Source organism: Sorex fumeus, unplaced genomic scaffold (genome assembly GCF_029834395.1).
Source record: "Sorex fumeus unplaced genomic scaffold, SorFum_2.1 ptg000044l, whole genome shotgun sequence".
In the NCBI taxonomy this organism is placed as follows: Eukaryota; Metazoa; Chordata; class Mammalia; order Eulipotyphla; family Soricidae; genus Sorex; species Sorex fumeus.
The window spans coordinates 4,348,320-4,361,854 of record NW_026606101.1 but is presented as its reverse complement, the minus strand read 5'-3'; the positions used below and the strand labels follow the sequence as shown (position 1 = coordinate 4,361,854).

The window sequence follows — 13,535 nt, the reverse complement described above, 5'->3', positions numbered from 1 at the left end:
TTTTCACCTTTTTTGTGAGGGGATATAAGTTCCTGCATTAGCTACTGACTTCTGACTTGTTTTATAGTTGCTGATTTTCATGTTCACTCACAGCTTTCTTTCCTTTTTTTAGATTTTTATTAGTGAAACACCATGAGGTACAGTTGTAGATTACAAATTTTTGTGTTTGGGTTTCAGTTATACAATGATTGAATACCCATCCCTCCACCAGTGCCCATTCTCCACCACCAGGGATCCCAGTATCCCTCCCACCCCCCGTCCCCCACATCCCACCCTGCCTCTGTGGCAGGGCATTTCCTTTTATTCTCTCTCTCCTTTTGGGTGCTGTGGTTTGCAAAAGAGGCATTGAGTGGCAATCATGTTCGGTCTAACATCTACTCTCAGCACGCATCTCCCATCCTGGGAGGATCCTCCCAATACCTTTTATTTGGTCCTCCCTTCTCTATCTGTGCTGCCTTTTCCCTAGTGTGTGCGGCTGGCCTCCGAGTCATGGAGTAAACCTCCTGGTACTTATCTCTGCTATTGTTGGGTGTTAGTCTCCTATTTTGTTACTTTATGTTTCCCAGATGAATGCAATCTTTCTATGTCTGTCCCTCTCTTTCCGACGCATTTCATTTAGCATGATACTTTCCATGTAGCACCACTCACTCACAGCTTTCTTTGTTTATCTTTCTATTCTTTCTGTTTTTGAGGAGGCACATCCAGTGATGTACAGCAATTACTCCTGGCTCTGAACTCAAGGATCTCTCCTAGAAGGCTTGGGGGACATATGTTGTGCCAGGGACTGAATTTGGGTCAGCCATGTACAAGGAAAGCACCATACCCACTATCACTCAGGCTCCTCTCGTTTTCTTTATAAATTATTATTCTCTGACTTCATCTGATACCTCGGGAGGGGAGGGAGAAGGGGCTACCTTTATATTAAGAACACTCTATATAAAGTGGAGAGATATAATATAAACTGGAGCTGGAACAATAGCACAGCGGGTAGGGCATTTGCCTTGCATGCTGCCCACCTGGGTTCGATACCTCCATCCCTCTCGGAAAGCCCGGCAAGCTACCAAAAGTATCGCGCTCGCCGACACAGCCTGGCCAGCTCCCCGTGGAATATTCTATATTCCAAAAACAGTAACAACAAGTCTCACAATGGAGACGTTACTGGTGTCCACTCGAGCAATGGATGAACAATGGGAGGACAGTGCTACACGACAGTGCTACAGTGCTATACTTAAAAAACAATTAGTAACAAAAAAGAGCAGGTTTTTAAAAATAATATCCTGCCAAAGAGGGACATTAGCAGATATTTATTTACACTCATCAATCCTTTGACTCTCAATTTTTGTTAACAGTGAAGTGTAGGGTTGAATAATTGTTGTTAATTTTTACAGTACATATTTTTCTCATAGGTAACTACTTTATATTAACCTTCTCTTCTGTAATGCATTTTGAGCAATTATTCAGCATTATCATTCTGTTCAATTAGTCTATGCCCACTGTGAATCTTTTTATTCCCTCTTTCTCTATTCTTGATTTCTTTATTTTGATTCATTGCTCAGTCAATTGTTCTTTGAATGATTTATTAGAAGCGGGGCATGTGGGAGCCTCTAGATACTGAGGATGTCTTTCTGATGTATTTGCACAAGAACAACAACTTGGCTGATAAGGAATTTCTGGGTTATAACATTTTCTCCTCAAAACTCCCCCAGGCTTACCTGCATTGTCTGCTTTTCTTTGTGATATGGAGAAATCTGAAAGGGCCTACAAAGAGAGCTATTTGACTGAGAATGGTTTTCCTGTTCTTATGACCCTTTCACCCAACACTTTTCAGTAAAACTTAATACTAAATACAGTAATTTGAAGCAGCATGTGGTTTTCCTCTTGTCAGAACAAATACAACACTGAATACTCAGCTCCCAAAGCTTTTCCTCTGTGATTCTGCAAGGCTAACTGTACCCTGAAGACACCTGGCACCTGGCATGAGCACCCATCCAGTTCAATTCCTGCTTCTGTTTCATTATTGCAAATCTTATTTCCAAATCGAGAGTACACATGGTATGGGGTTGAAGGCTTAAGTAATTAAATAGCCTCATTCATTTTGGAAGGAATAGTATATAGTGTTTCCTGAATAAAGTATGTTGAGAGCAGGAGTTCTTTTTTCCCCCAAGGGTAAACTCCATCTCTCAAGGACAAGGTGTATTATATGATTGTGTATTGTATAACAGAAAACTTTCAACATCTTTCTCATGTAATGCTATGCTCAGGGATAACCATGCTTTGGGCTGGAAAAATTCCTCCCGGGGTCCATTTGCCAGTATCTTATGTTCAGTAAAGTTAGTATCTTGCTGGGTTGTGTGAAAATCTTAGTAAGAGTGTGATAAAGTGACCTGAGTTCAGAAATAGTGTTCCTTTATACAGCATGGAAACCCAAGAGTCCCTCTTGATATATTGCCAAGACCAGGCAAGGTGGGTCTTCTCAAAGATCAGTTTATAACCAACAAACTGGTAAGTAAAGGATGCAAAGAACTATGAAAATATTGGCTTCCAGATGCTTCTGCCCTCTTTATATCTGCATCCTCAATACATCAGTACACATGCAGAGGGAAAACTAGTGAAACAGGTGGAAAGCAGTCTGGCAGACAATGATCTCCCTGTAGTTTTACACTTTCTATAAAACGTGTTCTTGCACAAGTAATAAATATAGAAACAGAGATACCAATGTGGAATTTAAATGGGTTTATGGACACTTAAAATGTTAAGTAGTTCCTCATCGAAGTTTCTCTGGAAGCAATGATTGCCACCATCGAACTATAAGCTCTTGCACCCAGAGTCTTTATGGTCTACTGTAATTCACTTCACCAGATCTTTCTTTCATCTTATCTTTCCTTTCTTCAGATACACTGTGGAAATGGCACATATGATTTTTATATAAGTTCTTAGAGCACATGTACTAAATAATTGTAATGTGAACCATAAGATCTACTGTAGGTCAATGTTAATTATATATTTGATAAATGAAATATGGCAATCTAGAGTATGTCCACAAAAAGCATCTGACAGGGGAATGCACTTTGTGTCCAAATAGGTAATTAAGACATTTAGCTTGCATAAAATAAAATCATATGGGTGTGTTTCTATATAGAATAAAACAGGATGCTAGAAAAGATCTCATGGATTTGAGATAACACGTGAGGTTGTGGTTTCTCTGGTTACCTCAAGTCCAAAGATTATGAACCGAAGCAATGGGGAGATAGTACAATAAAATAAATTTATTTGTTTAAAATATAAAACTTTAACTGAGTTACAGGATATCATCAAAGATTAGCAAATTTATTACTAAAGATATGAGTTCTCTGTCATTGGAGAGAATAAAGAGCCAAAAATAGTTAACTCTGTTGGTGCAATGCTTATTAAAGCACTATTTTATGTTCAGGGGGAAGAACAGAGGCATAGAAGGGCTTCATATCCTTTTAAATATGTTATTCCATGAAGTTGCATCAGTACCCCATATTGAGTAATGAAGTATTTGATACATGAAAAGATTATCTTGTCTTTGCAAGGAAAAGTACTTTTTAATGTGGATAATGATAATGACAAAGGAGTTAATATTAACCAATTAAATAAAACATGATAAGTTTATTCAAAGATATCAAAATGATAGGTATTATTTTATAAATGAGAAAATCAAGATTCATGTTATGCAATTTTTCCAAATGACGTGATTTTTTTCTCCAGTAACAGGAGAAAAATCTATAGATATTTTTCCTATAAAGAGCCATATAGTAAATATTTTAGGTTTATGGGGTATGGAGTCTTTTTCAACTATTCATCTACACCACTGTAGCATTTTAGAAGCCATACACAATGTAACTGACTAGCTATGATAAAAAAAAAACACCCTTATTTGCAAAAATAAAACCCAAACAACAAAACAAAATAGAACAAAACCTGGGACTCATGTCCCATGAACCTTAGGAGGTCAGCTTGTGCTCAAAAATCAAGCCATCTTCTTATTTGTGGATGGGAAAGTACAAACAGGATAAGAAATGTCCTCCATGTGACCATACTTACTCCATTTGCTTTGCTGAGTGCCTGGAAGTAGATGCTATAGCTTTTCAGAGGGGAAAGAGGAGGGTTCCAGTAGCCATTATAAGTCTTGTTGTCACCCACAGTAAATGGCTGGGTGACAGGAAGGTTGGCAGGCTTCAATTCAGCAGCAAAGTAGTGTAGAGAATCAAGGTTGGAGGCATTCCTATAGCTCACAGGCACTGAGAAGCACTCAATGATGTCAGCTGCTCTCCGAGACTTCTGAAGCCGTTCCTCCTTGACAACTAGCTGATACACACTGGACATAAAAGAGAAGAAGCAAATGAGCAGCTCCCTGGAGTAATCAACTTGTTTTATCATCATTGTTTTATCATCATGTCAATCTCCCTCTTGAGTTTCAAATTTCCAAATCCATTGCTATCTAAAGGTTGGGCTCTATTTTGGTGTGTCCAAACCAGCACCCACTGGATATGCACAAAATTGCAACTCAGCTCCAACCCCTTTATAACCCATCTACTTCTTCTGCATTTCTTTTCTTAGTAAGAGCATATTGTCTTCCCAGTGACCATGTACTGAATTTTCCATTTCTGCCTCTGAGTGCTTGCTCTCCACCAGCAGTGATCTATGTAACACTCTGAATTTGTCCCCTCCCTTTTCCCCTCTTTCATTCAAGATGCTAAAGTTGGAAAACTGCCTAACCATTCTATGGACTCAACTGGGCCCCACTAATTGTACTTGATCAGTTAACCAGTCATTAACCTTCTTAATCCTACAACAGTGTCTCTTAAAGTATTTCCAAGCACTGTCCATACTATGAATGTTACAATATAAACTTTTCATTCTGGAATATCAAGAACTTTATGCTTTGCTTCCAAGCTACATTTCAGAAAATTTTATAATACACTTCCCATTCTTGTTTCTTTAGACCTCGTGATTTTATCCAAACATCCTCTGGATCCCACATCTTACTATTATCAGCTCATGATTCATCCACCTGCCCACTTCTGCTTGTGGAAATCTTTCAATAAAGCCAAACCTATCCTTGACAAACTCTTGTAAAGCCTCTATAAACTGCCTATTTTGATGAGTTTCTTCCTCCCACTTAGTTTTCTTATAGCTCACTAATGGCTCTCTGCTTGGGACTGCAATAACATAAGCATGAGACTACTGTCTGGCAGAGTAGGTGTTGACCATTTGGCGAGTGAGAGCTGTGGCTTAGTCATCTCTCCATCATTTTATCCCAGTACACATTGCCCAGCAGGTTGCCTGATACCCAGCAAGTGATCAATGAAAGCTGTGTAAATAAATCAAATTGAAATAAACTTAACCAAAAATAAGCATGAGAGCAAATCAGTCTGAATGTAGAAAACACGAAAAAAGACAAACAGTGATTCCCTAGAACTCCTGTCTGATGTTCTTTGATCATTCTCTACAAATAAGAAGTAAATAAGAAAAACAGGGGACATTGGTGGTACACTGGTGAAGGGAAATGAACACCGGTGAAGTAATATCGTAGAACTGAAACCCAATGTGAACAACAGTGTAACTGTGCATCTCCTGGTGATTCAATAAAAGAAAACAAAATGTTTTAAAAAAGAAACTAAAGCTAAAAGAGGGGAGAGAAGTACATAAGGTTCTAGTGCATGATAGGGATGGCTAAGCACTTATGTTCTTTACCAATTTATATTCCATGATTTACAATATTGTTATTTATGGTTTTTTAAGCACATAAGTTCAACACAACACTCATCACCAGTGTGCCCACCTCCTTTCCCCTGCTCAACCCTTAATTGAACAATAACTGCATCAAAAACAAGTAGGCATAAAAGTTATGCTAAAGGTTGTGATTTTTGGATAATATTGACTACTTTTGACTATATACAGTTTGTTTTTCTCTTGAATAAATTTTATTTTAGAAGATCTTCATTGCATTGATCTTGGAGGCTTATGATATAAGAATAAATTATTTGTTCAAAAAGTGTTTCTGTATATTTCTGTGAATTTATGATGTGACAGCTATAGTGGCTTTGTATGAGCTATTAAAAGATGGCAGAGAGAATTCATACATAGTTTATGAAAATGGAACAAGGTGTGAACTACTTTCTGTCCATTGTACTGACAATCTAAAGACATTTGATTAAGTAGCACAATGTAGGTAAAAACAGAGGTACTGGATTATTACATTTTGAGAAAAGGGGGTTACTGAGGAAGTAAATGAGTAAATGTGATGCACTCAAAATTCTGAGTAAATGTGATGCACTCAAAATAATAGGTCTCCTTCTGACTTTACCTGAGCATGGAAATAATCAGCAAATAAGTGGGAACTAGGTGTCAAGGAAGTGTATTTCTGAAAGAAGGTAAGAAATAACCCAGTGAGCATTCTTGCTATCTAATGTAGCATCTGAACAAGGATTTGATTACCCAGAGAACACGGAATGGCCCGGAGCAAAAATGAACAGTCTCTAATGGAGCTTGTACCCCATTCAAGGTCCAATATCCAAGTGAGGATCTGTGGAATTGGGTTATCTGAAAACTCAGCAAATGTATAAGCTTTCTGAATAAGTAGACATAGATAACATCCAGATGCCTGGAACTAGTTTGATTAATATGTTTGGACACCAACATTAGCACGTGTGACATTGCATGTGTCTAATATCCCAACTCTGTGTGTGTGTTTGTATGTGGTTAAGAGAGAATTATCTACTAATATATGTTCATAAAGCTGAAGACTAAGAAAACTTATAAATTCAATATTCATTCCTTCTTCAATCCGGGGGTCCTAAATGATACAATAACTGTTTATTAGGATAACTAAGCTCAAAACAGTTCCTGAGAAATAGTACAAAGACCCCAAACCAAATAGGAATAATGGACTGGGAGCAGAAGAATATCGACATCAGTGTTTTCAGTACCACATTACTGTACACATAACTAGTATTAAGAAGAACTTATATCTGGCTACAGAGTGAATGATAAATAGCCCTATCTGTTGAGGGACCATGTCTTATGAAACCCTAATCTATGAGCAAGGGAAAAAGACAATTATTGATGAAGGAACAACATATTCATAGGTTCTCCTGCAGAGACTGGCAATGTCACTGAAAATACTCTGAACTGGGCTTGGGAGTATCCAACTTATTCAGTTGTAACCAGATCTGAGAACCCAACAGCTTCATCCACTAAAGCAGGGGTCTCTGTTTCCATCTAAAATGAACCCTTTCCCTAATCTGATAATCCTGTTCACATGACAAGTCCTTTAATTTGGTTTCTCTATCCAGAATGATTATCCCACTCTTAAATGAATGTCAGTCATCCTTTCCCACTCAAATGAGAGCCTAAAGTCTTGCGGGCTTCCCTGGGGCTAGTTTTTATTGCTATATCAATTTTCTGCTGACTCTGTCTGTCCCCTCTTTTTATGGACTGGCATGGATTGAGTCAGTCACACAGTTGACCTACATGCTGCCAGGATTGGTCTGAGACGCTATAGAGTGGGCTACTGAGTTGGTCTTCACTGTACTCTGACACTTGAAAGGCTGCAGAGGGAAGCAGAGCACATGATTTCATTATTTCCTCCCTCCCTTCCACCAATTCGGTGACTGAGAACTCACTTGTCAATTCAACCCAACCCAGCTGTCAGATTACAGATGGGAATGCTGAGGTTAAGAGAGGTTGAGTGTCCCATGAGACTAATTACTGCAAGAAAAATGGAGACAGACACTTTTTATGTATATTCTGATTCCCACCTCACCTCCCACCCCCAAACACACACACACACACACACACACACACACACACACACACACACACTTCTTTCTTGCTTTTCTTTTTCCCACAAGTCAACAATTGTACACAGAGCCTTCTGAGCATTTTCACTTGGTGGCCTAAATCCTAAATGGCTTAGCTCTATTTCAACCCAGTCTCAACTGAAATTACAAAGAATAGCAGAGGAAATTGTTGAAGGGTTAAATTGTATTGTCAACATATGGTTCACGTGTAATAGGGATTAATGTGCCAGAGTATACCCAGACACTCCCTCAGGCCTGCTGTGTCTGCAGCTAGTACATTCAGAGGCAAAGATATAATTGTAGCCATAAAGCTGGAAAATATTTTGTCCTATAAGTATTATTTTTCTTGCCAATGGATCCGAAATCTTAAAAATTAAGGAGGAGGTGAGAAGAAATAATATGTGGTATTTGAGCAAGCTTCTTTACGTGGACACATACACTTTAGGATGGGTGGGGGAAAATGAAACAAGAAAATGTTCATTATTTCTTGCAGTAATTTACTGTAAATTTTTTTATATAACTTCATTCTCATCATCATTCTCATCATCATTCTCCTGAAAATACATTTATCTAGATGCACACTCTTTTCAACTTGCTAGGATACTAAAATCACTCCTAAATGAGAATATCCACCCTGCCACCTGCCACCATATCGTTATTGCAAAAGAAGTAGATACAACAAGTTCTTTGGACAAAAATCCTGATAGCATAAAAAGTACTAAATTAAAAAAGCTAACTATGCTACAGCATTTGCTCACAAATTTTTTACTCCTGTGTCACCAATGGTCACAGGATTGACCTGTGATCTCCCAATGAGGAGACAGACACTTTAAACCAAATTTTCTACCTCACTTATCGTCCATGTCTCATGATTTCTGCATAACACCTGCAGGATTCCTGATTTAGAAGCTATGTGGTATCCCCACCACAATGCAGAGGTCAATAAGAGTTGATAGCTTTCTTCACCAGTTTGGCTTTGATTTTGTCCCTTTCATCGTCCAGTGCTCATTCTCTTTGCTGTGGTGATTGAACCTCTTCTATCTCCTCCTTCACTGTTCAAATACAGGTTTGCTGGAAACTTCTAATCCTTTAGTTTCGTTGTCTCTTGAGATTGAAATACTTTATCTTGGTTCTGGGTCCCCCAAATACTATGTTACAATAGACAGTTGCCCTAAACACCTTTGAGAACCACATCTTCAGGAATTCTTCAGCAGAAACTTCTCTGCAAATTTTGAAGAACACTGGCAACTGGTTTAGATGGTGAATCATACTTCTCTGAATGGATCTAAGATTAGAGCCAACCAATCATCTATCTCTGATAAAGTTTATATCCCCATTTCCTTATCTAGGAAGAGATTTTCAGTCTAGGGGTTAATACATTCAGGTTATTGGAGAGAGATGACAGATAGAGGCGAATGTAACTCAATAGGTAGAAATTGCCTGTTTTTAGAAAGGGGCACAGGAGTCCATATTCTTTCAGAAATGAATCTGTTTTTCTCCATGTTTTTCCAGAAACAGACCCAGAGACAAAGCTTAGTATAAATTACATATTAAGTGACACCAAAGAGAAGCCAATATATAGGTGAAGGAAGAAGAGGGAGGGGGCAAGTAATAATGTGATTTTAAGCAAGTCTTAGACTCAGTTTACATCCATCAGGAACACTGGAGTATCATTCTGAATACCCCAGAGTTTGTCTCTTCTCCAGACAGGAGCAGGTGATCATCCCACACAAATAAGTTGTTGTTTATGGATTTTATATGCAGAAACAAAGTTCCAGGCATACCCAGTTCTGTTTGTGCATCAGATAATATAGAAATTAATGGAGGAGGGGCTGGAGCGATAGGGCCTTTGTCTTGCACGCGGCCAACCCGGGTTCAATTCCCAGCATCCCACATGGTCCCCTGAGCACCACCAGGAGTAACTCCTGAGTGCATGATCCAGGAGTAACCCCAGTGCATCGCTGGATGAGACCCAAAAAGCCAAAAAAAAATCAATGGAGGAAATACTCTCTTACAGATATCCATCTTATAGTCAACTTGCTTAGTTTAAAAATACAATTTTAATATTATACGTAGAGTCTCCTGCCTCTGCACCTGGCTGTTCTCACTAGGGCCCCTTGGAGGAGGGTGGCTTGAGTTTCCCTCCCCACCCCAAGCAGAGCCGTGGCAGCTGAAGATCTCTGGTTCCAGCCACAGCCATGCTTAAGACCACTCTCCACACATTTGGACGAGCCTCATGCATGAAGGAACTGACCAAGGAACCCAGGTGTGCAGGACCTGGGGTGTAAATTTCGAAGCCTGCTTGGATTGGGACTGGGGCCTCCTCCACCCAGATCCCCCATCCTCCAGTATGTAGGTGTTACACCCACCAACTGCCCCCGGCATCATGTAATCCCATCAATGGCCAAGACCCAGAGAATATAAAACCCTGCTCCCGGAAGACAAGAGTGCAGAGTCTCCTGCCTCTGTGCCTGGGTGTCCTCACCGGGGCCCCTTGAAGGAGGGTGGGTTGAGTTTCCCTCCCCACCCTGAGCAGAGTCCCAACAGCTGAAGACCTCCAGTTCCAGCCACAGCCATGCTTCAGACAACTCTATACACATTTGGATGAGCCTCACACATGAAGGAACCAGCCGAGGAACCCAGGTGTGCGGGACCCGGGGCATAGATCTACAAGCCAGCCTGGATTGGGACTGGGGCCTCCTCCACCCAGACCCACCATCTTCCAGTATGCAGGCTTACACCCGCCAACTTACCTCGGCCATGTAATCCCATCAATGGCCAAGACCCAGAGACTATAAAACCCTGCTTTGGGAAACGCTCGGCCACATTTGTGGCCGTGCGACATCTTATTATCTAGTTCTTACTCTGGAGAACCTGGCAGTCTACCAAAAGTATCCTTCCCACATGGTAGAGACTGGCAAACTCCCTGTGGTGTATTCAATATGCCAAAACCCAGTAACACTGATGGGTCTCATTCTCCTGACCCTGAAAGAGCCTCGAATGTGGCACTTTTTAAAATCTGAGGGCTAGGATAAAGGAGACGTTACTGGGGCCTGCTTGAGGCAATCAATGAACAACAGGATGACAGTGATGCAGTGATTAATATTTACAATAGTAATGATATTAACATTAATATTTACCACAAGTCAGGAGATCTGGTGACTTAGACTTTTCAATTTATAATCCTTTGATAGTGGCAATCCTGAGAACAGTAGAAGGAACAGTTTTAACTAACCATCACTGTATCACTGTATCAATGTCATCCCGTTGTTCACCAATTTACTTGAGCGGGCACCAGGAACATCATTCATCCCAGTTGAACAGTAACAATAACAGTTCTCTCATTCAACTAAACATACTAACTAATAAGTATGTAATCACTGATAAAAACTTTTCTTGAAAATGTATTTGAGTGAACGTTCTCCAGGGACAGGGAGTCCTTGAAAACTTATGACCCTGATATTAATCAAAAGAACCATTGGGTAAATGCACTTTTCTATGATGCTGGCATAACTGTTCTCTTATGCAGTCTTTGGATTCCAGAAGGTTGATACAATTTATTAAAATAATAGAAAGTTTGTCTCTATATTTTTCTCTGGTGATTAAAAATGCAGAAAAGTTTCCAGACATTAACCACTGGCATTTGTTTATATAGAAAGAGTAATGCCTCTAGCCATCAAGAAATGTTAATCGACAATCTGTTCTTCAGTGTAAGAACTCATATAAACCATCTTTAATAGAATTTGTATAAAATTGATTAAAACACAACATTAGTATTTATCAGTCTGGTGTCTAGAGCAAGATTGGTTAATATTACATAGATGTGTAACTTTGGGCAAGCCCCTTAGTCTTGCAAGAGAATACAGCGACTATATTTAATCTTTCTGGTTCGATGTGTCTGTCCATCCATTGGCTTCTGTGCTGTGAATGAAGCCCATAGTCACCTTCAAAGGGCTGTTTTGAAACTCGTAGAGCATCCTCTGCTGTTGAGGAAGAATGGAGAGTTCAAATACTCCTCTTTCCCAATCCATGGCCATATCTCGACCCTAGGATTTTCTTTACAGAGGCCTATTCAAGAATTAACTCCTTGTCAGTTTCTTAATCTCTTTCTTGTTTCCTTCTTGCCCTTACAGGTTTTGACTAGGACCACCCCCAAAATACTTGTATTTAAATCGGAGGCCTCCAGATCTGCTTCTGAAAGAATTTAATCAAAAGTGAATTTGGCATTGCTCAACTCCTCATATTTAAAAAATTATGGTGTGGGCCTTTCTGAATGGTGAAGTGAGGATCTATCACATTCTGTTCCCAAAAATGCAATGACTAAACTGAATGATACTGTTAATCACCATTTCAGAAGTAATTAAAAAAATATAGCTTTAAATATGTTCATTAGAAAGGAAATTCTCAAACACCTAGCCAAGCTTTTATCTGTAGGCAAAAGGAAAACAACAGTAAACTAAACTCAAAATAAGCAGAAATAATAAAAGAAAGAAGATGGGAGTGGAAGCCAAGAGTACAAAATATAAAACAAGAGTACAAAATAAATGAAAAAAGTTGTGCTTTTTTTTTTAAAGATCAACAAAAGTGGCAACTATTTATCTACACTGATAAAGAAAAGACATGATACAAATGATTAAAATCAAGAATTAAAGCTGACACATAACTACACACACTGTAGCACTGTCCTCTGGTTGTTCATTGATTTGCTTGAGCGGGCACCAGTAACATCTCCATTGAGAGACTTGTTGTTACTGTTTTTTGGCATATCGAATATGTCACGGGTAGCTTGCCAGGCTCTTCCGTGTGGGCGGGATACTCTCAGTAGCTTGCTAGGTTCTCCAAGAGGGACAGAAGAATCAAACCCAGGTCAGCCGTGTTGCAAGGTAAATGCCCTACCCAAGCAATAGCACAGCGGGTAGGGCGTTTGCCTTGCACTATACACACTGAAGAATTAAAAATTGTAAGGAAGTATTATGATAAATTTTCTATTCCTAAATGTAAACAACTTAGATAAGATGAGAAATTCCTAGAAATACACATCTGACCAAAACTGAGTCAAGAAAAATACAGCAAAGTTCAATATACTCATAACAAGTAAAGTAATAGAAATACTAATTAAAATTATTTATTTAAATACAGTTAAATTTACTTGCTATTTAAAGAATAAATAGTGTACATTTTCTACAAACATGCAGAAAATAGAAGATAAGGAAATAAATTCTGTGAGGATATAATATCAAAACCATAGAAATATACTGCAATAAAATAAAACTATATATTAACATCTTTGTGAATACAGACCCTAAAATATTTAAGAAAATATTAATAAATTGCTGGAGCGATAGCACAGCGGGTAGGGCGTCTGCCTTGCACGCAGCCAACATGGCCTACCCGAGTTCGATTCCTCCGCCCCTCTTGGAGAGCCCGGCAAGCTACCGAGAGTATTCGATATGCCAGACACAGTAACAACAAAGTCTCCAATGGAGACGTTACTGGGCCCGCTCGAGCAAATCGATGATCAACGGGAGGGCCTTATTAATAAATTAAATAGAAATACACACATCAATACAAAAGCAATATACTTAATATTTAAATGGTTGTGACATAATTCAAGAGTGAAATTTTGTTTAATATGTTAAAATAAATTAATGTATTAGGGAATAATTTTAATATAGTGAAAAATACATGATGATTCCATTAGACTCA

General features: G+C 39.0%; 1 protein-coding gene across 16 annotated transcripts in view; it reads right to left on the bottom strand.

Moving 5' to 3' along the window:
• The window catches only part of PTPRT (protein tyrosine phosphatase receptor type T), a 1,141,641-nt gene that overhangs the window by 222,733 nt on the left and 905,373 nt on the right, over window positions 1-13,535 (bottom strand). For all 16 annotated transcript variants that reach the window (XM_056121254.1, XM_056121255.1, XM_056121260.1 and 13 more), the window contains exon 12: window positions 4,069-4,342. In XM_056121254.1, coding sequence (XP_055977229.1) covers window positions 4,069-4,342 — 274 coding nt within the window. The remainder of the gene's footprint in view (window positions 1-4,068; window positions 4,343-13,535) is intronic.